The sequence below is a fragment of the Sciurus vulgaris genome (genome assembly GCF_902686455.1).
Source record: "Sciurus vulgaris genome assembly, chromosome: 8".
Classification (NCBI taxonomy): domain Eukaryota; kingdom Metazoa; phylum Chordata; class Mammalia; order Rodentia; family Sciuridae; genus Sciurus; species Sciurus vulgaris.
This window is the reverse complement of record NC_136468.1, coordinates 69,889,949-69,915,811: the sequence shown is the minus strand read 5'-3', so window position 1 is coordinate 69,915,811 and position 25,863 is coordinate 69,889,949. Positions and strand designations below refer to the sequence as shown.

Sequence of the window (25,863 nt, the reverse complement as noted above, 5' to 3'; positions counted from 1 at the left end):
ACCTAAAAATAAGTGGGGAGGGATAAATCTGATACATCTCAGAGGCACTAGATTTATGTCTTCTTTTCTTTGAACACCAAGGAACATTCAACCTGGGGGTGGGATGGGAGGGAAGCAGAGGAAGGAGACCTGAATGTGAGTTTTCCAGGAGGAGAGAAAGTAGCTTCTTCAAGGCCTGTGCATGCAGGGTGAACCTCGACGTCTGAATCATTTCAATTGCTGATCCTTTAGTTTGCCAAGGTGAACTCCTAATCAACATTAACAAGGGCTTCTGTCCTTCTCCTCCCAGCTGGCCCTGGGGGTTCTGCGGATCGGATTTGTAGTGATATACCTATCTGAGTCTCTGATCAGTGCCTTCACCACTGCTGCCGCCGTTCATGTTTTGGTTTCCCAGCTCAAATTCATGTTGCAGCTGTCGGTTCCGGCTTTCACAGACCCATTCTCACTTTTCAAAGTAAGTAGTCCCCTCGCTTAAAAACATATTGAAATACATAAAACTCACCGCATGTTTCCTAGGAAGCTTCCTTTAGTACCTTTGCTGTAGGACAAACCTACAACTTCTAAGAAATCAATGGGTTGTGAAATTGATTCACATTATGAAAGAGTTAGTGGAAAAGAGAACACTGAAAATCAACCCCATCTACCATGTAGTTAATGTTAACAAGAGAGAAAAATAAAACCACAATCTTAGTGTATTATTAAAAGCTTTATTATTTGGTCCTGAGTTTTAAAAATTTTCCCCAAGCCTAATTTCAAAGAAATTTGCTTATTAACTTATTATATTTCCTTATTTCTCATAAATCAAGTCTTTTAGAATTTAATCATTGAGTCTTTATGCATACCTGTTTATAAAGCAAGAGGAAATTGTTCCACAGGTAGATAGGGCAGTGGTCCTCCCCTCCTCCAGAGAAAGCAAAATAGAAGAGTTAAAAGACGAAATTACAACGAATCTAGTTCTGCAGATTTTAATTGATTTTATTTGTAATTCTAGAATCAAACAGTAGTTTGGACCAAAAATGGTTCGGAAACCTTCACCCTACCATACCTTCTGGTTACATTTGTAGTCAGAGAAAAGGAAGCGATATACAAAAGATGGAAGTAAGATACAAAGACAGTCCGACTGGTTCCAGCTCACGTCTGTCTTATTTGAAGATGGTTTGAACAGTCAACCTCTTGTGATTAGCTGAGACTGGCTACTTGTTACAAGAGTAATTCAATCTATGTACACATGAAGTTATGTTATTACATGAAGAGAAATATTTAAGTCCAATTAAACATGACAGAGGTAGTGTTAGGCCAAACCTTATTCCCCGCTTTGGTTCAACCTTTTAATTTTGAAAGATGGACCCAGTTTTGAGGATATTGATGTCACTCTCTGTCATCATCATAAATGGACTTATTTGGTCTCAAATTCCACTGTGAAAGAGCAGAACAGTGAGATTAGTAAGGTGGGAACAAAAGAACAAAAATACAAAAAAAAAAAAAAAAAAAGATAAAAAAGATTGGTGAAAGGTTGGTTACCTTTGGCTTAGTTTCTCTTCTCTACCCCAGGAGTTAAAACGAGGGGACCATGTTATTAGGCTAAGTCAGACTGGAATCGCCTGCTTTTAGCAGGGGAAAACTGTTATGTTTTGAGATCTATCTGCTTTCTTAAAGTTTCAGCTTGGTTATGTAACATTCAGCATGAGTGACCCCATTTGGGATCAATCAGGTCTGGTGGGCCTATTGTAGGAGCTCAGTTCAAAACAACGACCTCCCATCATTCTGTTTAACAATAGACAGTGTTATTAGTACTTTTATCAAAACAATCTTGGAGACAGATATTACTACTTATTGGAACAAGCAATCCCTCACTTCTGTCCAGAGCAACTCCTGTCTTCGGCCCATGGATATGCAATCCATTGACCTCAGGAAGTGAGAGCATGCAGTTAAGGAACTATTTTCCAAAAGTGACCTGGAAAATAAGCCAAGAAATGTGAGGGATTTGAAACTTTAAAAGACCAGGATTTAAGGGAATACATACTTGGGAAAAAAAAAAAAAAAAAACAAAACTAACAGGCATTAGAATTTATTCCTTGGATATAACAGCAGAGATGGTTGTGAATTAAAGAACAACAGCTAGGGGCTGGGGTTATAATTCCTTGGTGGAGCACTTGCCTAGCATGTGTGAGGCACTGTGTTCAATTCTTAGCACCACATAAAAATAAATACATAAAATAAAGGTCCATTGACAAAAATATATATATTAAAACAAAAAAACAACAGCTCAAGAGACCTACATGCAGAAAAGACCTGTTATAAAACTGTGAAAAGTATCCAACAAAATTTGCCACTGGCCAAAGTGCTTCTCAGAAAACAAAGGACAGATGTTCCCCTATACCTGTATATCACCTCCACTAGGCTAATTTTTTTCTTCTCATGCATATTTCCATGTTGGTCTCTACAATTTTGTAGTTCATTTTTAACAGGAGCAGAACAGAGAGACTCACTATTCATTTCTGCCAGCCCTTTTGCTTCAGTGTGTATTTTTATCTATTTGGAGATAAATGTTGTATCCAAATTATGCATTAATATAGGAGTTTGGTGTCTTTTTTTGTAACTGTAGGTACTAGAGTCTGTATTCACCCAAATAGAGAAGACTAACATTGCAGACCTCGTGACATCCCTGATTATCCTGTTTATTGTATTTGTGTTTAAAGAGATAAATCAGCGCTACAAGTCCAAACTTCCAGTGCCTATTCCCATCGAACTCATCATGGTAATTTATCATCTTAAGAAGTTTTTTCATATTCTGATGTCATCATGTCGAAACCCTTCACCATCTGCAAATCAAGAGGTTTTAGTGGGGAAGATGCTATTTCTGCAGTTTCTGGGTATACTGTTTAGTATGATTTTCTATTCATTCAGAATTTAATAACTTCCTGTTATGATTTTGGGCTTATTCCTTCCATGTAAGACAAAGAGGGTGCAGAGAGCAAGACCTCTAAGAAGACGAAACAGACCCATTTGAATTAAAGCTGTGGTTCCCACCTCACTGGCAGTCAGGATTGCCTCAGAATCTCTTTTAAAAGGAAATAGCAAAGCCTACGTTGGAGAGACTTATTTCAAAAGTCCAGGGTGGGTTTTGGCAGTGTCCCCCCACCCCAAGTTAAGACTCTTTGTTGCATCAGACATTTCTAACTTGGGCAATTTGCAACTTTGCAGACGGTGATCGCAACAGGCGTATCCTATGGCTTTGACTTCGAGCACAGGTTTAATGTGTCTGTGGTTGGGGAGATGAATACTGGGTAAGTGTGTCTTCTACGCTGGTGTCTCCGCGCATCAGCAGTTACAGAAGAGTGCAGCCCTTGTGAGAAGGCCCCATAATGCACATGCAGGAGGAAGGCTGGCTGCTCTCCTTCAAGGAAACAGCTACAAAAGAAGCCAGGGTCCACTGTTAATATCAGGAAGTTTCTCCTGGTTAGAACTCACAGCCAGGCCAGCAAGAACTCACATGAAAGTAAATGTTAAGAAAGTAGAGAAAGTAAAAAAGTAGGCAAAACTAAACCAGTTCTTCTAAAGAAGCATCCACTAAAATCAGATTTCCTTGTCTGTAAATTACTGTAAACAATGTGTAGTGCTTTGTTTGAGGTTGCTGGAGCCAAGTTCCGAAAGTTCAAAAGAAACACTGAAGGAATACCTGCACACCACTTGAGCAATCGATAGGCACACTGGCACACTCTGTCCTTTCTCATGGCCAAGTTCAAAACAAAGTCAGAGCAGCTTTCCCTGTTAGTACAAGGACTTTGAAAATATATTCCATTACATTTAGCTGATGGAGAGGGGAGATCTCTTCGCGTTGTCCTTTCTCTCTCTGCCCTCCAGGTAGCACCGTTTCTTTCCATTTACTTACCGAGGAAAGATCTTACCTATTAAAACAAATGAAAGACTACTCCCCTCCCCATGCTTTACAAGTTTTTGAGAATGCCAGAAGTCAGTATTTTTATATATATCATTGTCTTAGTATAGCCAAATTCCTTTAAGAACAGATATATGTATATTTTTAAGCAAAAATATATTTTTATCGCCAGCTCTTCAGGTGTTCCACTTAATGAATCTCAAACATCACTTCTATGAAGTTGTGAAGTAGAAAGTAGGCTGAAACTAAAGGACCATGTCTAGATTTTCCCTCCACCCTGTAACTTTCAAGTGATTGCACTGTGTCCTGGTAGATATAAGCCAAATCAAAAATAAATAAATAGAAGCAAAATCGAAGAGGGTTTGGTGAGAAGCAGAAATTTTGGAAATAAATGATGAACTTTAAGATCATTGAGTGATATAATCCTAGAGACCTTATTTAGTAAATATATTTTCAAAGTCAGTGGACCTCTCTCCACAGAGTGTGGGTGGGGGTAGAAGCTAGCTCACATTTGTTAACCGTTACACTCTCTAGAGAGGCAATGTGACCCAGTAGCTAAACTCACATGTTCTAGAGGCAGAGAACAAATTACTAAACTCTGTGCCTCAATGTCCTGGGCTGTAAAATAAGGCTGAAAATAATAGTTGTCATATAGGATTCTTGTAAGGACTGAACTAGTTAGTTAAGTGCATGGCCTACAATTAGTGTTCAAACTGCATTATGACTATTACTCATTTAGCATCAGAATTAAGTAAGAGGCATTTGATGTGCTTTTTTACACTGTCATATTTTTCCAAGCAACAATTAAGTGGGCATTTTACTTTCTGTTAATTGCAAAAACAATATTACTGGAAGATAATGATCATTAATTATTGCCATTAATGCATATTAATGCTATTAATGCATATGCCACTTGACAAATCATTTCATGAAGACACACACACTAAATGCAAATAACTTGGCCAAAGGGAAGTGCTGGTTGAAACACTAGAGGAAACACAAAGGATGTCATTCAGATTCCCAAGGGATCCTGTTATAGTAGCTAATAGGCACTTTGTATTTCATAGTGTGTAAATAGCAGTCATGGTCATTATCTTATTTAATCCTCCCACAAAACTATGAAGAGTAAAAGAAGAGTTGTTATCATCCTTACTTTACAAAGGAGGAATCTGCAGCTCAGGAAGGGTGACTGGCAGACCAGAAACGAAGACTTCAGACTATAAATCTCCATCATACCAGTCTATGGCATCAGAAACCAAGACAAAAGAATAATAGTAAGGTCTGGGCTACTTTGACATAAAATGCAAAATTTAATTATATCACAAAACAGGGTTGGGGATGTGGCTCAGTGATAGAGCACTTGCTTAGCATGTGTAAGGTACTAGGTTTCAAATCTAGCACCACAAATAAGAAAATATATAAATAAGCAAGTCAATAACTTCCCAAGATACCTTTCTAATTTACGATGTCAGCTAACTATGAAATAATGGTACTTCTTCCAAATTAGAACTGAAAATGTATTATCAAAGATGTTTACAAGACATGGAACAGCAATTCAGAAAGAATTTATTGGGTCCAATTAACCCACTTCCAATACACTTTAGGTCAGAAACAAATGTTTGTAAGAACTGAGCATTTTAGTAAATTAAGTTTGAGATATATGCACCTTTTATAATACAGCTAATAAATATATTTAAATACTCTAAGTTCATGAGGCATAAGCACAGAAATATTCCCTGTGAAGTGAACATTTCCCTGACACTCTATCACTTTAAACTATAACCCACGTTCCTTGAGGGCCATGGTTGTCTCTGGCAGCTCTGTGGAGTGCAGGGCAAAGTCCAAGGCCCACCTGTTTGCTAGGGGTTTTCCATGAAAGGTTATTGTTATCAATGACATTTTTTTTTTTTTTTTGCTTCCCTTGTCTCAAAATTGTTTGCTCAAAGAGCCTTCATCCATGGATAACTATTGGAGGCACCATGGGTGATGCTTTGCAATGTAACAATACAAGTGGAATGTAAAACATTTTGCAAGAAGCTTGTAGGGATAAAAGTGGACATCATAATGTGGGTGTGCTGGCAAAATCACATCCATCATACCACTATCGTTGAACTGGATTTAAAATCTTTTTACAAACCCAGGCAGTGTTACTTTTCAACAAGGTGGCAAAATCCAAAATTCTCAGTAGGACTAAATTCTTGTTAAGTCGTACTCTTGTTGAGTCGACACCACTCAGGTGAGATTGCATTTATTCCTTTATTTTTCCAATAATCACACGAATTTATAAGCTAGTTGGTGGCAATTAAACTTGCTGAATTTCAATTTCAGATTTGAGCCCCCTATTACACCTGACGTGCAGATTTTCCAAGACACCATAGGAGACAGCTTCGGCATTGCAATTGTGGGTTTTGCAGTGGCCTTTTCTGTTGCCAGCGTCTATTCCCTCAAGTACGATTATCCAATTGATGGCAATCAGGTAAGTACACAACCTACACTGGGTCCAATTGAGCAACTTTAAATAATATTTTGTGCACACAATATTCTTCTAAAACAGAATACTTCTAAGAAAGCTTCCTCCTTTTCCCTTGTCAGGAGTTAATAGCTTTGGGATTGAGTAACATATTCACTGGATCATTCAGAGGCTTTGCAGGGAGTACCGCCCTCTCCAGATCGGGGGTTCAGGAGAGTACAGGAGGCAAAACGCAGGTATTTCAATATCTTTGCTGCAGGGGCCATCCCAGAATTAATAACCGGGAAACCCCAGCTAAGGGCAGAGTGCAGATTGTGAAGATAATTGTTTTGTCTTCACAGGTTGCTGGACTCCTCTCTGCTGTCATTGTGTTGATTGTCATTGTGGCCATTGCCTTTCTTTTGGCACCACTTCAAAAGGTAACACTGCTCTCCCTTTAGGTAACATCGCTCTCCTTGGGGTGATCCATCAAGGGTCTTGGCTCTTAAGTTCTGAAAGCATGAACTAAACTAGGGAAAATGAGGTAACAGCAAACTCTCAAATATTCTCTTTAGCCAATCCTCTATGGGTCAAAAACACTTTCTGTCTCCTGGCAGCATTTTATGAATGTTAGGAATGCAGATGCCCAAACTACCTTATCTGCTCTGCTCTGTGCATGTGTGTAGTACAGAATATAATTAATGTCTAAGTGGAAAGGCACCCTGGCACTGTAGCTTCAACTTGGATTGACTGAAGTGGAGATTTTCTTCAAGGCTGAGGTCATCGGGCCCTCTATCTAATGCAGAGAGTGGTGCTACCAGCCACACAACCTGTTCTCAAAAATACGCCCTGCAGCTCCTAGAGGTTTGATTTGACTCCAAAACCAACACTGTCAGCTTGCAGGATGGGAGCAAAAAGTTAAAGTTGCCTAATCAGACCCAGCGTAGGTAGTGTACTTCCCTGATTGCCATCAAATGGATAATCATACCTGACGGAATAGACGCTGGCAAGACACAGACTTCACCTCTTCACCCCAGTGCTCTCCTAATGGTGAGGGTTTAGTTAGATGCCTGTAAATTGCTGCAGCATCCCCACTTTAAAAAATACCATCCGATCCTGGAAAACATAGGATCTCTAGGAAACCAGATGATGGTAAACTTAATACATTGCTCTTTGTGGTTTGAACGTGATTCAGAGATAGTATAGAAAGCACTGGGTCAGGAGCTCTGTAGACCTACTTCTAATTCTGGCTCTGCCACTTATTTTCAGTGTGCTTCTGTGCCAATCATTTAATCTCTCTGAACCTCAAGTTCTTTATTTGCAAAATAGAGAGGAAATTAGTAGCAACACACAACAGCAAAAATTAAATGAGATGGTGTACATGAAGTACTTGACCTAGGTCATTAATATTATTAATAAAGTCATTAATAGTAGTAGTAGTAGTATACAAACATTCTATTATACTTCTGACTAGAAAGAATATAAAAGTATGATACAGCCCACCAATGTCTACTGGCTGTTATCTAGGCCTTCTTCCCAAGTTGGTTAGTAGCTGAAATGTGAATTTAGTTCCAGGTTTCTGAACTTCCATTGTGGTCTTCCCAAAGAGCCTCATTGGTCAAATCTGTCTTTAAACAATGTGGAATACCATTTGCCCAAAACACGTGTCCTCTGTATATTGAACTCTTGATTTCAAAATCAATAACATGAAAGAAGTCAAGAAATCACCACTAAATAAATAGAAAAATGTGTAACTCAATAAAATTAAATGTGTACACTCACCCTTACATAGAGAAGAACCCTACTGTGCATCCTCAGAATGTAAATGTGGGCTCTTCCTCCCTCAACAACTTGGAGACACTAAAGAGACAAATGCCACTTAAATTTCTCTTTCCTGAATAAACCACACTCCAGGGCATTGTCCAGAATGTCAATCAAAGCACCTTCCTCAAAGAATCCATGTGATAATTCTCTTTAGATAGTTGTGTCAAGAATGTCATTCAACCTGAATAGCTTCTTTTCATCATATGAAGGAAAACTCAGCTTTTAATAACTCAGACTACATTTGTTGAGCACTTCCTTAAGTATCAGCAGAGTTGTAAGCATTTCATACCCATTTAATCCTTTATATTAATTGCAATATAAATGTCAGGTTCCTGGTAAAATCATTCCCCTTTCTTTTCTATGATTTCTTAATGCTCTGTACTCTACTTTTAAAAGTACTTTATTGTATATATATATATATATTTCATTGTCAATTGCTTCAAAGTATTGTTCCATAGAATACTGACCAACTGGGAAATAACACCTAATGAAAAAAAGTCTCTAGAGGGTTGTACTTGACCTATTTCACACTTATACTAAAGTTCTACAAAATGAGGAGGTCCATTGTACAGAGTCCTGTGAGTCTCACACCAGCCAACCACAGTGGTGACATTTCTTAAAGCTGTAGTACACTATCAAAACCAGAGCACTGACATTAGTACAGTACTAGTAAATAGATTACGGTCTTTGTGCAACTTTCCCCCACTTCTTAACTGACATTCATTTGTATGCAATTTCCTTTTTAAAGTTACTTAATACCTTACTTCTTCTAAAAAATGATCTCTAGTCTCACAGTGAATCAAATGAACTGCCTAGATATCAAAATATAAAGGTTACTTGTGAAAATTAGAAATACCTGAATCACTTGAACTATTTTCAAGATATGAAAACAAAAGTTGTGTTTCTTGGAATATTGTGCTTTCGTGGTATGAAAGTAGTATACAAGTTTTATATTCAGAACAGAACAGCTCATGTGTGGTGGGGGTATTCCTACCATTGTGTTAAAATCCAAATAAGGAGGCCTATCCTTAGCTATTATTGAGCAAGTTTCACCATAATTATGACAACTTCCACAAAACCAATTATGACATTCTTGGGTTCAAAGAACTGGAAGCCTGAAGCTTCTTGAGGAAGTCTGAGTGTACAATATGGGGTCATTTTAGTGAATCCATCATTCTGTGATGTCAACCCTGGGGCTTCTGAAAGTGCTATGTTGTCAATAGCAAGTACTAGCTTGGGGAATATTAATTTGTTATTAATCATTCAGCTGAATAATTTGCTGAATAACTGTGGAGCCCCTTCCATATATGCATTTACTATAGTACATTCTGGGGGTATGGCAAGAACAAGACAGAGCCAGTTCATGCTGTCAGAGAGCCTACCTCAAGTCTTGGTTAACTTTTTGCAATCTTCAGTTTCCTCTTACAAAAGGCACCTTTGCTGGTCTTCACCAAAGATTGGAACTCTCATTCCAGAACCTCAAGCTCCCTAAGTTTTATTTATTTTTTAAAAAGGGAAACCCCTATATCCTCAACTTCCATAAATAGATACACATTACATGGGCTTTGCTTGGGAAGAATTTATTCCAGTGCTTACCTGCCAAAGTTCTGAAGATCTACATTTCTCTGTCCTAAGGTGCAGGCTAGTAAGTGCCATCAGATTATCTAAGGCGTAATCACAAAGAGCAATTCAGCCTTTGTCACTGTGGGGACAATTTCATGCAGGGGCCAGGTCAGAGTTCCAGCTCTGATGTGTCTGTCTTGCATGGCATTACACACCGGAAAAGGGTGTATCCTTCAATATGCGTTGAGGCCCGCTAAAGGACTCACTTATCTGCAGCCTTCACCTTTGCTTCTATATGGTTTATTTGATTAACTTAAAGTACATCTGCTGTCTATGTGTTTCACAGTCTGTCCTGGCAGCTTTGGCCCTTGGAAACTTAAAAGGAATGCTGATGCAGTTTGCTGAAATAGGCAGATTGTGGCGAAAGGATAAATATGATTGTGTAAGTAGATGCAATGGTACTTGAAAAGGAGATGAATCAGGATGATAGTTTAATGCTGATGCAAACTGTCTATTTACATTGTAAACCATATGAAATTGTATGTCCGTTCAAAACAACCCCTGTTTGTTTTATTTGCCATCTTTAAATTGCATACTCTAATGGACATTGTCTAAGATTTTAATATCAAAGGTTGGACTCCTGCAAGGAGAAAATGCTCCACACAACTCTAGTGCAGGACTTCCTTAGATCTACCTATTTATTTGTTTATTTATTTGGTACCAGGGATTGAAGCCAGGGGTGCTTAACCACTGAACCATATCCCCAGCCCCTTTTTCATATTTTATTTAGAGACGGGATCTCACTGAATGGCTTGGGGCCTTGCTAAATTGCTGAGGCTGGTTTTGAACTTGTGCATCTCCTTCCTCAGCCTCCTAAGCTGCTGGGATTACAGAAGTATGCCACCATGCCTAGCAAGATCTTTTTCTTGCAGTCATCTTGAATGCCAAAGAAGCTCTGAATTTTAGGGTATACATTGCTTTTGTTCACTACACAATGTGTTAGTTTTCAGAGAATCTGTGAAGAATTGAAATTCTGAACATTCCTTCTGGAAAACACTTTTTCTTTTGAAAAAGCTCCCCCTTGCTCTCAAAATGCCTTGCTGTGAAAAGCAGAGTCCATAATTTACTCAGGGTCAAAGTCTGTGGTGTAAAAATGCTTGTCAACATACACTTAAAGAGCATAAAGTAATAAGCTACCCTTGGTTTACTTTTGTTCCTGATAGATCATTGTAGGGACTTAAACACTCTTGGCTTGCTAAATTCTCTTAGAAATAGTAGTCATTTGTTCAAGTCAGCAGACCAAGAGTTATATTGGTGTAGACTCTACCAGTTAATTTGCTGATTTTAACAAACAGGTTGGTACTGGAATTTTTGTTGTGACAATTAGACTGTTTCCTTTATTGGTTTAGAGGTGGAATTAGAAATAGATGCACTCTCTTTGGATCTTTTTATATTTGCTTGTGTTTCTGTGGCACAGACCCTGGGTCTGCAAAAATGACCTCTCAAGACAGGTGTCCTCATGTGTACTTTGCTCCCTGGACCAAGATAACAACTTCCAACCTCTGCTTTTGGCCCTAGAAGTTCACACATTCTCATATGTCTGGATATAAAACATTGTACTTTACTCAAAGTAAATTAATTGTATGCATCTATTGCTTTCTTTTTACAGTTAATTTGGATCATGACCTTCATCTTTGCCATTGTTCTGGGACTTGGGTTAGGCCTGGCAGCAAGTGTGGCATTTCAGCTCCTAACCATTGTGTTCAGGACCCAATTGTAAGTGCTCATTGTTCTCTGCATCCTGGCAGGCTTTGACCTGCACAATCAGAAGAGTAAAAACTTTGTCGAGTGTTAAGACAAAAGTAGTTTGACTGATAGGTATACATATCTCTCAGCACTGGCAAGTACAGCCTTCCCAGATTGCTCACCTCAAGGCCGGAAGGGGATAGAATGGCCCAGCTACAGAGGGAGAGCCCAGGGAGAAGGCCTGTTATTGGTCTGCTTCTGGCTTTGATAATAATTCAGAGAAATCATTTCGATCTCCAAGTCTGTTTACCCACCTGTAAACCAGAAGGAATCTATGCCAAGCGGGTTTAATTTCATTGTCTCAGACTTGTTAAACATGGGATTGTGTTGCTGAGAAGACAGCAAGATTCTTCAGCCCTCTTCATAGGATGTTAGATTGCACTCCCATCTTAAAAGCATGGAACTGGGTTAGAGAACTTCTCAAAGGCCCCTCTAGGTCTCAACATTCCACAAAAGACTGGAATTATTCTTAATAGTCATCCAGTTCAAGCATCTTTCTGATGTTTAAATCTTTGTCATATAACACCACCACCATGTGGTGACTCAGCCTGTATTGTATTATGTGGTATGATTATAAGGAGTAGGAAGGCTCCATGGGAACTAACGCCTTCTAGAGAAGAAGTTACCATCATAAAGTAATTCCTTGACTGATGGAGTATGCTGGTTATTGAAATACATTGATATTGCTTTTGCACTTTTTTATTCATTTACATTTTTATTAGAATCTTTTGTGGGAACCCATCAAATACAGAGACAAACTAAATGGCCAAATAAGCAAGTAATTTTACTTTTCCATGTCTTCATTCATATCACTGCCTTTTCTCCCTTAAAAAGCTGTGGTATTTAGAATGAACATGGCTAAAGCTTACAGCAGTGCTTTGTAAATTGACAGATAGGAGGCACTATTTTAGGATCTGTGGGATAACACAAAGATAAGTAAGCAAGTTGTCTGCCATCTAGGGTCTCTGATGGCATGAGGATTCCCTAGTCTTTTTTAAACTGAAAAGTGAACCTGTGTTGATATGATAAGGAGGAAAAAAAAAAAAAAAAAAAAAAACAATGTTAGCTACGGGTCTAACAAATAAGCATGAATAATTTATTTGCTGTTGTTTTTCCCTACAGTCCAAAATGTAGTACGCTGGCTAATATTGGAAGGAGCAACATCTATAAGAACAAAAAAGACTATTCTGATGTAAGAGAGATTCTTTTTTGTCTTTGATTTGCTAAATAATATTATTATGACTCTATTGGGTACCATCTAATATCACTTCTCTGCCTTATAGATGTATGAGCCGGAAGGAGTGAAAATTTTCAGATGTCCATCTCCAATCTACTTTGCAAACATCAGTTTCTTTAAGCAGAAACTTATTGATGCTGTAAGGTTTTGGGTTGTTCTTTTTCTTTTTTTTTACTTCTATTGATTCTCTGGGAATGAAATGTTTGTTCTTTAACAAGAAGGTTATTGACTTCATGTATGCTGAGGCTGGGTTGTATCAGTGTTTTTTCTGTTCCATGTCCCAGAACAGGTGAAACTGCCATATAAGAGATTCATTAATGTGTTGGGAAATAAGCCTCTTTAGATAGGTCCAATATAGAATCCTTTTATTGAATTCTGGTATAGAGTTAAAAAAAAAGACTTACCACAGGTTTTAGGTTACTGGTTTTTAATAGATATTATCCTACATATTTTCTTTGGGCATCAACTTCAGAGACAACAGAGGAGCATTTAATGTTTGTATCATGGAAGAGATAACAGTTGTAAATGAATATTTCACAGTAAATACTGGGTGTTGGTACAGGTGACAAAGGAACAGTCTTTAAAGTTGGGAAACAAAAGTTCAGTACTCTCCCTAGAAATAGACCGTTTGGTCTGCTCTGTGCCTTGCATAGGGTTGCCCTAAGCCTCATTATCATTTGGTATGCATCAGATATTATTCTACCCAAAGTTTTTTTTTTTTTTTTTTTTTTGGGGGGGGGTTGTTTTGCTTTTGTTTTTTGGTAGTAGGGGATTAAACCCAGAGGCACTTAACCACTGAGTCACATCCCCAGCCCCTTTTTATACTCTATTTAGTGACAGGGTCTTGCTAAGTTGGTTAGAGCCTCACATAGTAACTGAGGCTGGTTTTGAACTCATGGAACTCCTGTCTCAGCTTTCTGAGCCACTGGGGTTACAGATGTGTACCACTGTGCCCAGATCCAAGTATTTTTTAAAAGTGGGATCCTTTTGTATATATGGCTTTCTATATGGCCCTTTCCACTTAATCTAGTATCTTTCCCTCTAACTACATTCTTTTGGCCAAAGATTTTTATTACAAAATTTGATCCTCCTTTCTTACTACTCTTGAACTAAATGTTATAGCAATAAGAACACATTTGTGTTGAAAAGAGGGAAATGAAGCTTAGCCCCAAAGCTAATAATAAAATCATAAAATAAATTGATATGGGGTAGGATTTATAAAATGAAATCATATAAATTATAAAGGAACAAAAATTATATAGAGAAGCAGACTACTCATTAGGTATCATCTATCCTCAAATAAAATTCCCTAAAGTAGTGTAGGCTCACAATACAAAAAGACCCAATAAGGCTCAAATCCATTCCTGTATCATTTGTAGATAACTCCTGGACTGTAGGGAGGACTTTGAATGTTGATAACTGCATACAGGCTAAGCAAACCACAGGTCTGACAGAATGTTATTTAAAAACCATGTTTAGATCTTACCACAATGTCCTTATTTTGTGCCCTCAACCCATCACAGCTAGTTATAAGAATTGTGCTATATAAGTAGAATATTCAATACTCTTGTGACATAGCAATGGGTTTTTCAGGTTGGCTTCAGTCCACTTCGAATTCTACGCAAACGCAATAAAGCTTTGAAGAAAATTCGAAAACTGCAGAAGAAAGGCTTGCTCCAAGTGACACCGGTAAGTGGCCCGGCCACACTCCATGTATTATACAGCTAACAGCTCACTCAAATACAATTCAAGGTGTTAGTCCCATTCCTTTAAACAAAATGCCACATAAACAAGGTATTCCGTGTGTCATTGTCATTTTAAAACTGGCACCTTTGAGGGTCTCCTCAAGCTTTTATTGTCTTGGGAAAAGTACCAAAGACAAGTGTCTACAGTCCCATTGCTTGACCCAACTTTGAATCTACGCTTTAGAAACTCCTTGATTATCCTCAACATACACATTTTTCACAGTCAAAATTATCATGCTTGTTATTCTCCCCTGCAGAAAGGATTTATATGCACTGCTGATGGTTTAAAAGATTCTGATGAAGAGTTAGACAACAATCGGATAGAAGAATTAGATCAGCCCATCAACACCACCGATCTGCCCTTCCAGATAGACTGGAATGCTAATCTTCCTCTCAACATTATGGTCCCCAAAATCAGCCTCCACAGCCTCATTCTCGATTTTTCAGCAGTGTCCTTTCTCGATGTTTCTTCAATGAGGGGTCTCAAAACGGTAATTTATTTTTTCTTAATGGAAACAATCAATCATTAACTAATAGCAAAAATTGTATTTATGGAAGGATGCTCCTTTAGAGAGAATACACACTTAATTAGAAGTAAAATTTAATTTTACAATATCCCATGGAAGGGTTAAAGGGGAGGGGGTGGCGTGTTCAGTGAACTCTTCAAAAGTGCATTTCCCATGGAATTGTTTACAATTTTGAAGGCAACCAAACCCCAATCTAAAGTAGGCTGAACCTTCTGGCAGACAACTATGCTCACACTCTTGTCTAACTGGTCACTGAAGATGGCATTTTCAAATCCTGTGGTCATTGTATCTAAATTATCCTGGAAAGGTCAGGGAAACAATGGAATAGTGCATCCTTTTTTTTTACTCCTCATTCATTGTAAGTTGATGAAATTTCACTTGGCTATTTAAAACTATATCTAAAAAAGATATATGAAAGCACAAGTGTCACATGTGATTTAAAAACAGGACAAAAACATTCGAATTGCAGTCTTTCCATAATTTCATTAACATTTTTTAAAATAAATGAATATGCAACAAAAATGCAGAAACAGAAAATTTAGGAAAATTTTACACTTTCCTTAGGTTCTCACAGAAATCTTCAAGTAACCTTCAGAATAATTCAAGTAACATGAATGAAGATAAGATCTATTAAATATGGGTGAACTGGACACAAAATTAGGAAATGGAATCAGTTTAGTTTTCTTCCAACTTAAATTTTTTTTCAACACTAGATAATTCTCAAGACTGCTTGCTTTTTATTTTTTGGTTTCATTTTATTAGCTTTTTTTTTTTTTTTTTTTAATCCCAGCATCTTAGCACAAAGGACAGGGACTCAGGTGTTTTAAAGCCCCAGCTCTTAGCTCAGTGCCTCCAGAGATTCTAAAAATGTTTATTGGTGATGGTGATAATATTCATGATCATCTAACCTGATCAACAGTTCATAAAAGCTGTGTTTCTTACCTTATATAATATTGCTTCTATAACCACTGGTATTTATTTTTGGCCTAAAGACTAATACGGTGGATAAAGATTCCTTGGTGCTAGATATATTCAGTAGCTTGGACAGGAACAATGAGTGACACATGAGCCAAAGTGTTTTGTTTTACTTTTACACACACAGAAAGCTCTAGTCCCAATCATCCCCAATAATGATACTAGGCTAAAACAAAATCATACTTGATGTTGTGAGTTTGAGGCATGAAATTTTTTTCAGAATACTTTCCTCAAGAATGATCATTTTTAACTTCTTATTGAGAAGGGCTCTTTCCTCTAGGTTTATTTCTTTCCGTCATCGAGACTCTTTTAAATGTAGTATCTACTTATGCTATTATCTTTTCAAAATGTAAAAGGTTCAAAAAGTAATATATTGCCCATAGGAGATAATGATGATGGTTTTCCTTATGTTTCTGACAAGTGAAACTGTTCCCTGAAAAAAAGATGTACTTTCTTTCTAACAGATTTTACAAGAATTTATCAGGATCAATGTAGATGTGTATATTGTTGGAACTGATGGTAAGTTCTTCTATTTTTATTTTATGCTCTGAGAGTAACTGCAGGCTCACTGCCAATGCTTGATCTAGTCAGCCTCTCCAAAGAACAGGAATTTTATACAGTTGTCATAAATGAAACCTAATTCGCAGTTGAGCCAATAAAATTCCTATGGAAACAGGGTAATTGTGTTTTAGTTATGTTAATACATAATTAAATGAATTTTACAGTTTGAATTCTTAGCAGTAAGTGAGCACACATATTATTTTTCACTGTAACTTGCTCAAAAGTCTTGTTTTGTGTGTCTCTTCCTCCCCTCCCTTGCATTCCTCTTCTATAACATCTTGATTTCGGCTTCCGTTGGCTGATGAGAGTGTCCTTACCAATGTCATGGTGATGTCCCGCTCCACAAGATTAATGGTGTCCTCGGCCTCCTCCTCCTGGAGATTACTTGAGCATTTGACCCTTTCATTGGCATTCGTCTTTGAAATCCATTCCCTTGACTTCTGAGTGTATTCTAATTCACCTCCTACCTCTCTAGTAGCTCCTCTGTTTTTGGCACTGGTACCTATCCTATCCCTTAGCAGTTTGTCTTTCCAGGCTTCAACCTTAAACTCAGTAGTTCTACTTCCACGGACTCCTAGTCAATATACTTCATCCTTATGACCTTTCTTCTGAGCTGCAGATCCGTGTATTCAATTGTCTGGGGTGTCCCCCAGGCACCCCAGACACACATATTACTAACTATATAAATGACCCTTCCTTCCACACTTTTCCTTTCCTATGTCAATTACTACATCACTTCTCACCCAGTTGCCCAAAGTAGAAACCCCAGAACCATCTTAAATTTCTCCCTCTCTCTTTCCCATTACAGTTAGAGAGCCACCAGGTCCTAGAAATATTTCCTCTTAAATCAGTCTCTTCCTCCCAATTTCCACAGCCTCAATCCAGATCCTTATAAGACCTTTCTAACTGGTGTACTTGTCCATTCCTAGAATGATCTCTTATCCCATTTTTTCTGACCAGAAAATTCCTTCTATAATTTTCCCTAATAACAGTGACAACTTCTTCCTTCCCCAGGCAGTACACTGGGACTTCAGACTGTTTGCATCTGTAGAATGCACATCACATAATTCTGGCATTCGGTGTTTGTGTCCGCACTAGACTATAATCTCTTCAAGGGCAGTTAGTGTTCTTGTTTACCTAATTACCTAGTTTAGAAAATGCCATACAATTACTGTTTGCTCTGGGTGTGGCAACAGCTGTGAATGACAAGTCCCCACACTTGTGGAGCTTATAGTCTCGTGGGAAAGTCAAATAATAAACAAAGCAATACTTAAGATAGTGCTGTGAAGAACAGAGCAGGATTAAGGGATATAGAGCCATGGGCATGTTGCTATTTTAGACTAGCCATCATTGATGCCCATACTTTCAAGAAGAGACTGAAGTGAAATATGGGAGTCAACCTTCACAGTAGCTAAAGTGTATTTTAAGGAGAGGTGACAACTAATACACAGAGATTCCAGGGGACAGAAATTAGCATCTTTAATCTCTCCCACCTCCTATACCAGGTCTACAGCTTTATTCAGTTTGAGGGTTGTTTAAAATTAAAAATGTTCTCATTCCAGTAAACTTTTAATTTACTAAACAATTTTATTTCTTCCCCATCATTCCAGACCGTTTTGAAAGTGTCTATTCCTGCTGCCTGGCATTCCTTCTCAGTCAAACCGACATCACCCTCTTTGCGATCCTCTCTCGCTCTCTCTCTCCCTCTCCCTCGGTCACCTGCCTGTGAGCACACTCCATACTTTTGCTCCTCCTCCTCCTCCTCCTCCACCTTTTCCCAAATCAGATACTAGAAAATGACATCTGCTCCGTTATCCAAGTCACCCACCAAGAGGAACAAATTTTTACCTACCACCTCAGATTTGCATAGTACATGTCCTGTATCCCTCTTCTTGAACAACAAAAATATGAATACCTATTATGTGCTGGGAATTATTTTTAAAACTTGTAATAAAGAAAAAAACTGGACTGCTCCTTGCCCTAATGATTTTATAACATTTTTTCCTTTCAGTACAATTATATATATTCTCTGTTCCCCCAGGTTAGATTCAGATCTAATTTGTCTTTTGATCCTTTTTATTACTCAGTCAGAGCTTTGCACATAGTAGACATGAGGTCATATTTAGTTGAATGATCTGTGCAAACAAATGCTATTTAGTGCCTACGAGAATGGGATTTCTCAAAGGTGATGGCAGGGGTAATATGAGAACTAAGGAAGATGCTTTCTGATAAAACCCAGTAGCTAAGGGAAAATGGGTTACAATTAAGTAACTGGTAAACAATAGGTTTGGCAACTAAAAAAACCACAGCATATCACAGATCTATCATGTTTTCTATTTTGGAAGGATACCAATTTTTAATAATAGCTATACTTGATGTTCTAGTCATTGAACAGGGAGACTAATTTACTAGGTTCCTGCCTAAATAAAAGTGGATTAATTTTCCAGGAACTACTAAAGTTTTTCCCATTTGAATCTTTTCCTTCTTTTTACACTAGGGCATTAAACAGGCATGTTTATTAGAAAGGCACCCTTTAATTCAGGAGACAGCACACTGATGATACACAGGTATTATACTGTTGCAAGCCATAATGTCAGTGAAATGCACATTCGCAAATGGAATTTCAAATTATCAACCTCTAGAGGAAACCTGTGGCCAATAACTTCTTCCTAAGTGTTACGGTTTCTTTTTTCTCTTCAGATGACTTCATTGAGAAGCTTGCTCGTTGTGAATTTTTTGATGATGAAGTCAAGGACTCAATATTTTTCTTAACAATTCATGATGCTGTTTTGCATATTTTGATGAAGAAGGATTATAGTGCTTCAAAGCTTAATTTCAGTCAGGTACCAGCTCTTTGATGACATTCACATTTATAACCAGCCATCTGCATTTCTCAATTTTTCATTTATATTTTAACATTTTTAAAAAAATTGGTCCCTAATTCACATTTTCATTCTCTTTTTCTTAGGAGAAAGACAAGAAATTTGATTTTACCATAAATACAAATGGAGGATTGCGTTATAGGGAATATCAGGTAAGAGTCTTCAACAAATTTATCTTTATCCAGACATCACAGCAAAAATAAATAGGGCCTCTTCCACCGTACTGCAGAAAGTCCCGTACTTGTTTGAGCCTCTGTGCTTCATCCCTAGAAAACTGAAGCAATACCAACCAATCTCAGGGAATTTTGAGGAAAATTAACTCAAACGAATAAAAGCAAAACAAACAACAACACACACATACACACACACACACAAAAAAAAAACAGGACTGAAAATAGTGATGATAGATCTCTATTCATACAGTTTGACCAAGCATATCTTTTTATTTTTCAAACGACTTAACAGCCATAATCTTATGCTAGTCTTGTAATAAGTCATGAGGCAGAAGAGGTATTGCTATTGCCATTTACAAATGAATTAATGATGCAGTTGAGAAACTAATACACACTTTCTGACATCCAGGTGCATGGAATGTCCCTAGCACAATGTCTAGCTTAACATGAAAGTTATATTCTTTTCCTTCCTTACTAGGATGAGTTACCAACTAATCACTTAACTGGATAGTTCCATTTCATTCTAGAATGTCAAATCAAAATGGGTTTCTGTTGCAAGCCAGGTATGTGGTGGGCAGATCCCATTCATTAATTCAACCCTTATGACAATATACAAAGAGGATATCAATATGACAAGTGAGGAAACCGGGAAACGGGTCTGAGGAGTTTTAATTTGTTTAAGGTCACACACCAAGTGACAGCAACAGAATTTAAACTAGGACCTATCTGACGACAAGAAGACCTGAGCTCTGTTCACAGCACACTACTTCTATTCTTTGACGAAAGACTAATGGATTGAGGGTCCAACACCAGGATGCAAAAACTGAATAAAACAATTACATATCACCCCATTAATATGCTCAGTTATTTGTTAATTTATAATAAAATTTCAAGCTATTAATTTTCATCATATGTGTTAAAATATTTCAATAAATTTAATTTATAGGTCTAAAAAATTCAATGAATGTCTTTAAGTACAGGTGACTGGTGGTATTTCTCTTAATTGAGAAAAAGTCTAAGAACAGCAAAAAGGAACGTAGATTAGAAAAGAAGAAATATTTAACATAAAATAACCTGGACCAAAGAGTGATAGCAAAGGTCAAATGAAAAGGTCATCTCAGAAAGCTAGATAGACCAAAGATGAGAGGAGAGTCTGGTTAAGTACCATTATGCTACCTCCCAGCACTGGAGTCCACCAAGAAATACAAACTCAGCACTTGCCTGAGTACAATAAAAAGTACCTAGAGATAAAACCTAAGAACAGTGTTTAAACAATGTGTAAAGTGTTTAAAACTTTAAAACAAGGTACCATGCTACACCTTGCCTTCCCATATTAAAAAAAAGAAATATTTTGGTCGGGCACAATGACACATGCCTGTAATCCCAATGTCTCAGGAGGCTTATGCAGGAATACAGAAAGTTTGAGGCCAACCTCAGAAAATTAGTGAGATGCCAAGCAACTTAGTGAGGCCCTGTTTCAAAATAAAAAATAAAATAAAAGGAATGTGGCTCAGTGGTTCAGTGGTAAAGCACCCCTGGGTTCAATCCCTAGCACCAAAAACATAAAGTAAAATAAAATAAACACCACTCCTGACTTTGCTTAGAGGAAGTCAGCATTTGTGAACAGACTATCAGCAATGACTGAAGGTAAGAGCTGAACGTGGCTAGCCAGCACACAGGATTCCTTGGAGTTTGTGTTGTCCCTAAAACAAATATGAAGAAATATATTGCACCAAAACATTGTATTGTTATTTTGATTAAGCAAAAGTATGTCTTTGAAGCACACACATACTAAAAATGATATAACATGGATGTATGTTAATCAAGTAGTACAGGATCAATGGATTCTGATCACTAAAATTAAAGGCGAAAATACTTGTTGATGACTCTGGAAAATTCTAGCTCCTAAAATATGATTATTGAAAGACACAAAATTTAACAAATCTTTTTAAAACAAGAACTTTTTCTTCTTGCAGGTACCACTTGAAACAAAATTCTAATCAAAATATAATTCAGAAGGACCCTCATCTGTCACATAAAGAACTTTATACCCAGAAAGTTATCAATAAGTTCATACATTGTATGAAAAATATTTTTATTTGACAGAATTATGTTTCAAACTTTGGAACGAGATTGTTCTAGCATGGTATATTTTTCACATATCTAGTATGAAATTATGTAAATACTCTTAATTTTATACCTTGTAGATTTATCAAAGGAAAATTATTTTGTATATATGTATTTTTGTAGCATTGTCAGATTTCCAGTCACAACTTTTATGCTTTGCAGTGTATTTATACCTCTGCTTTGAATCTCATAATTTATACAGGTCATGCTAATATCTCTCCATTTTAAAAAATTCAGTTGTACAGCAAATGCGTCATTTTATTAAATTTGTTATAAGCTTTCTGATACATGCTTGCCATGGGTCCCTTTTATAGTGGTCTGAAGAGAGAACTGTTACATGAGAATCTTAACAAAACCTCTATAATGAGATTTCTTTGCTCAGATTTTAAGACTACTCCAGCTTTTAAAAATATCTAACCTACTATCCAGAGTGACACAATCCTTTTAATGTCCTGTGTGTAAATATCATTAACTTTTGAGGCAAATCCTTATTTTCCCCTTCTTACTATGAAAAATGTAGAGGCTAATGTGGGCTATAAAATCACAAAGCAAGGTGAAAAAAGAGAAACCATGATGGAAAGTCAATTTGTCCTGGCCTCAATGGGAAGAAAACATGGTAGAAAAAGGAATGACTTTTTTTCACTGCTGGTCATTGTAACTTACAGGGCAGAATAACATCTCCAGAGCTCAATTTCACTGGAGAATGAGATTCAGTACCTATGTTTCTTTCTCACTGGCATTGTTCCAAATTCGTTGTCAATGGGAAAAGTCATCTCAATTGTTTTAGACTTCGCTCTCAACATTTATTGTCAAAATACTTTTATCCTTTGTTAACAGTGTCTTATACTGAGTGGGTTTGTTTACTGGATGTAAGCCCAAACAGAGAAAGGCATAATAAATGTTATTTACATAGCTGACCTTAAATCAAACTATAATATCCGCACTCTTTACAGTATTTCTTAAACAGTTTGAATCATAAGCACCTTATACAGTCTCATGCACCTTGTGAATTTTAGGGAAAAAATATATACACATATGTATGTATGCCCTACAAACCTCAAGAGTAAGAGTTTTTCCTTGATATAAGGTATAAACTAGAAATTGAAAACAGGAATCTATTTTAGTGGTCATTTGACTTGGGTGGAGGACAAAAGCTTTATATACGTTGTGGCTAAAGGCTACAAGTGTCTTCTCAGGCCTGGTGCCCTCCACATTCTTGCCAACCAAGATCACAGGTAACAGCACAGGCGCTCCAGTTCTCACACCCACGTCACCATACATTCAATCTTTACATCCTCACCCTGAAGTTTCTTTTCTTCTAGGTCTCCAAGGTGGATGTGCTTTCAGTAGTGGGAACATGTGGGCCTGAGCTTCTACTTAGCAAACAGTGGAATTTATTTACTTGTACAGAAATCTAATCCCTGATTTAGGATGAGGTTAGGAGATCATGTTGCAAGATAGAAATAAAATTATGTAAACTAGAGGAAGATGGAAGGAGAAAATACAAGGGAAGACAGGATAATCCTGGGGATACACAAACACATTACTAAAATTAAGAAAGGTTGAGCAGTTTGTCTTGAACATCATTTTATGATAATTAAGCATTTGATACATATTCTTCATAGTAATTTGCCACTTAGTAATATAAATAAAATGTTTTAAACAAAAGTCTGACTCTACACTGTATGAACAAGAATAGAAGAGGGATTATTGATTCACTTTTTTAGTACTTCCTCTTGGATTTCACCATTTTGAAACTGATCTGCTCCCCTTATTGTGCTCTACCAGCATACTTTCTGCCTCCATGAATTAACACCACTCTTCAGGCCACTCCAACTGACAAGTCTGTCAGGAAATCCTATTGACTATGTAAACATACAATCAATTAACTCTCAAAACAGCCCTTACAAGTAGACACTATGATTACGCTCACTTTGTAGAAAAGTAAAACAAGGCTCAACAAGGATACGGCAACTAGTCTAAGGTATACAGTTGCAGAAACCTGCTCAGACAATACAACTCCAAAGCCCAGGTTTTTTAGTTAACATTACCTCCCAAAGAAAATTCAAACCTGTCTAACAACTAATCTATTTTAAGGCAAGACATTTTTAAATGTTAAAAAAAAAAAAAAAAATTCCTGGCCACTATAATGAAAAATACAAGAAAATCTCTTGAGGAAAAATTTAGAGGATAACTATCAAGGACAATTCCAAGACAAGTTAGAATGTGAACCCTTGGGGCAGGTACTGTACCTGTTTTGTTCAGTACTGCATACCCACATTAATAACACATTATGGGGGCTGGGGATATAGCTCAGTTGGTAGAGTGCTTGCCTCATAAGCACAAGGCCCTGGTCAATCCCCAGCACCACAAAAAAAAAAAAAAAAAAAAAAAAAAAAAAACACACACATTATGTATTATTAATACATAATAGGTGTTTAGTTTTTATGTATATTTATGTACATTTATATCCTGCCACAAGTCACCCAGTTCTTAATGCCTACAATGCTACCACCATCATCTCTTGTGTAAATTATTAAAACACCCTTCTGACTGATCTCTGCCAGATTATTCCACTCTTTCTTTCAGGCTACAATGGCTTCTCAAATCTATTAGAGCAGGATCAAAGCCTATTACAATCTAAAAGACCAATGATCTCTCTATTCCATTATTCTCTGACCCCTCCACACAAATACACATAAGCTATTGAACTTGTGCATGCTAAGAAAGTGCTCTACCACTGGCTTAAAATCCCTGCCCTTGACCTCCTCCTAGTATCATCTCATTTATTCTACCCCAGACTCCTTGTTCTTCCTCAAACATGCCAGGTGCAATCTCATTTCAGGCCATTACAGACTGTGCCCTATGCTTCAAAAGCTCTGATTCACATCATCTACCTGACTTTCACTCAATATTCTTCATCAAATGTCACTTTTTCAATGAATTCTATCTAGTCCGTTTTATTTAAAATCACAAACCACTAGTTCAATTACCCTTACTTTTTCTTTTCTTCGTAGGATTTTACCACACTTCTAACATGGTATACAATCTAATGTTTATAAATCACTGTCTTAAAATGGTACAATGGGTGCTTGCTTAGCACTGTCTAGTGCATATTTTAATGAATCTTTATATTCCACAATAAGAGCTCAGTATATAATTACTGAATAGAGGTTATGAAATAATGTATTTGGCATGGATTAAGATGTTTACAAGAGCATGTCTATTTCATTGTCAGAATGATAATAATTAGACATACAAGTCAGTTTTAACAGGACTTATCAGAAGCTCCTCACTGGGAAAGTGGCTGAAGGTAATTTTTGCCTTTATTTGTAATATTAGCTTGTTTCCCCACAGGATTTCACACTTGTATAACTGAAAGTGACTAAAATTTTCCAAAAAGTAAAAAATTTTGTACAATGAAGTAAAGTAAAAGGGAACAGAAATTTTCAATCTGAAGGAAGGCAAAAGAACAATTTTAAAGGCAGAGTAACAGAAATTGGGCTTAAATTCAAACAAGTTTGGGCTTACAACTACTTACAGTAGAAATGGGATATTCCTGGGTCACAGAAAATATTTTGGAATGAATTTTTTTTAAAAGATGGTCCTATCCAATGTGAGAACCAAACCCATGACTTACTGTTTGTTCAATTCTGATACTGTAAAGCCTACAAATTCATAAGTTTTAGAGATAAAGAAATTACACTTTAACATGAGTGTTATTTTAAGCAGTCTCCCTTAAAGTATTTTTCAGTGATGGAAAACCCAAGGGGCACGAGTCAAAACAAAGTGTTTGAAAAGGCAAGTAAATTTCTATTAGTAGCACGACCTAATATTTCATCTGGCATAGTGCCCGTTCCTCTTTAAACTTAGTGTATTATCTAACACTGCTTCATTAGAGTGTGCATTTATTGTCGTAAGTAAATTCTGCTTGGTTTCTAGGTCATAATTTAACAAATTACTCAAACCAATGAGCAAAAGTAAATTCCCTTCAATCAGAATAGAATGTTCAAATAGGATTGTCATATTTCATTTAACATTAATCTACTAATTTGATGGATGATCTGAGAAGTATATTTGATATTTCTGAGTTTTT

General features: G+C 37.0%; 1 protein-coding gene across 2 annotated transcripts in view; it reads left to right on the top strand.

Moving 5' to 3' along the window:
* SLC26A3 (solute carrier family 26 member 3) overlaps window positions 1-23,934 on the top strand; it is a 71,259-nt gene extending 47,325 nt beyond the window's left edge. For both annotated transcript variants that reach the window (XM_079150021.1, XM_079150022.1), the window contains 16 exons: window positions 290-454; window positions 2,606-2,758; window positions 3,205-3,287; window positions 6,227-6,374; window positions 6,491-6,604; window positions 6,710-6,787; window positions 10,081-10,176; window positions 11,404-11,510; window positions 12,663-12,732; window positions 12,824-12,916; window positions 14,371-14,466; window positions 14,780-15,013; window positions 16,489-16,543; window positions 19,286-19,428; window positions 19,554-19,619; window positions 21,617-23,934. In XM_079150021.1, the coding sequence (XP_079006147.1) occupies window positions 290-454; window positions 2,606-2,758; window positions 3,205-3,287; window positions 6,227-6,374; window positions 6,491-6,604; window positions 6,710-6,787; window positions 10,081-10,176; window positions 11,404-11,510; window positions 12,663-12,732; window positions 12,824-12,916; window positions 14,371-14,466; window positions 14,780-15,013; window positions 16,489-16,543; window positions 19,286-19,428; window positions 19,554-19,619; window positions 21,617-21,640 (1,725 nt within the window). In that variant the 3' untranslated portion in view covers window positions 21,641-23,934. The remainder of the gene's footprint in view (window positions 1-289; window positions 455-2,605; window positions 2,759-3,204; window positions 3,288-6,226; window positions 6,375-6,490; window positions 6,605-6,709; window positions 6,788-10,080; window positions 10,177-11,403; window positions 11,511-12,662; window positions 12,733-12,823; window positions 12,917-14,370; window positions 14,467-14,779; window positions 15,014-16,488; window positions 16,544-19,285; window positions 19,429-19,553; window positions 19,620-21,616) is intronic.
* The last annotated feature ends 1,929 nt before the right edge of the window (window positions 23,935-25,863 follow it).